The sequence below is a fragment of the Buceros rhinoceros genome, unplaced genomic scaffold (assembly GCF_000710305.1).
Source record: "Buceros rhinoceros silvestris isolate BGI_N320 unplaced genomic scaffold, ASM71030v1 scaffold34990, whole genome shotgun sequence".
NCBI classification, from domain to species: domain Eukaryota; kingdom Metazoa; phylum Chordata; class Aves; order Bucerotiformes; family Bucerotidae; genus Buceros; species Buceros rhinoceros.
This window is the reverse complement of record NW_010390726.1, coordinates 3,765-4,125: the sequence shown is the minus strand read 5'-3', so window position 1 is coordinate 4,125 and position 361 is coordinate 3,765. Positions and strand designations below refer to the sequence as shown.

Genomic DNA, 361 nt, shown 5'->3' with positions numbered 1-361 from the left:
GTGTCCCATGTTGGTGCCCTGCCTGCCGTGAGACCTGCTGGCCTGTCCTGTGGGAGGGCCCGGTGCTGGGGACAGCCTGCCCCCAGTAGGTGCAGACAGGGTGAGTGGGGGGTGACAGCTGGACGGGGCCACCTCCAGTCCTTGGAGCACTGGGAGCCTTCCCCACTTCTGTCTGTGTCTCTCTTCTCCAGGTGCTGCATTTGCTGGGGCCAAAGACAGAAGCTGACTTGGAAAAGAAGCCAAAGGTGAGGAGGAGGGGGAGGCTGGAAACTGGGATGGTGGTTCCCTGCTGGGTGTCCAGGCAGGACCCCAGGTAGCTGCTCTGGGCCCAGACACCACCATGGGCATGGCTCTGAGGCAG

At 63.4% G+C, this 361-nt stretch overlaps 1 protein-coding gene across 1 annotated transcript in view; it reads left to right on the top strand.

The window, feature by feature from the left end:
• Positions 1-191: 191 nt before the first annotated feature.
• QARS (glutaminyl-tRNA synthetase) overlaps positions 192-361 on the top strand; it is a gene marked incomplete at both ends in the record, with an annotated part of 3,901 nt that continues 3,731 nt past the window's right edge. The window contains one exon of the mRNA XM_010138901.1: positions 192-245. Coding sequence (XP_010137203.1) covers positions 192-245 — 54 coding nt within the window. The remainder of the gene's footprint in view (positions 246-361) is intronic.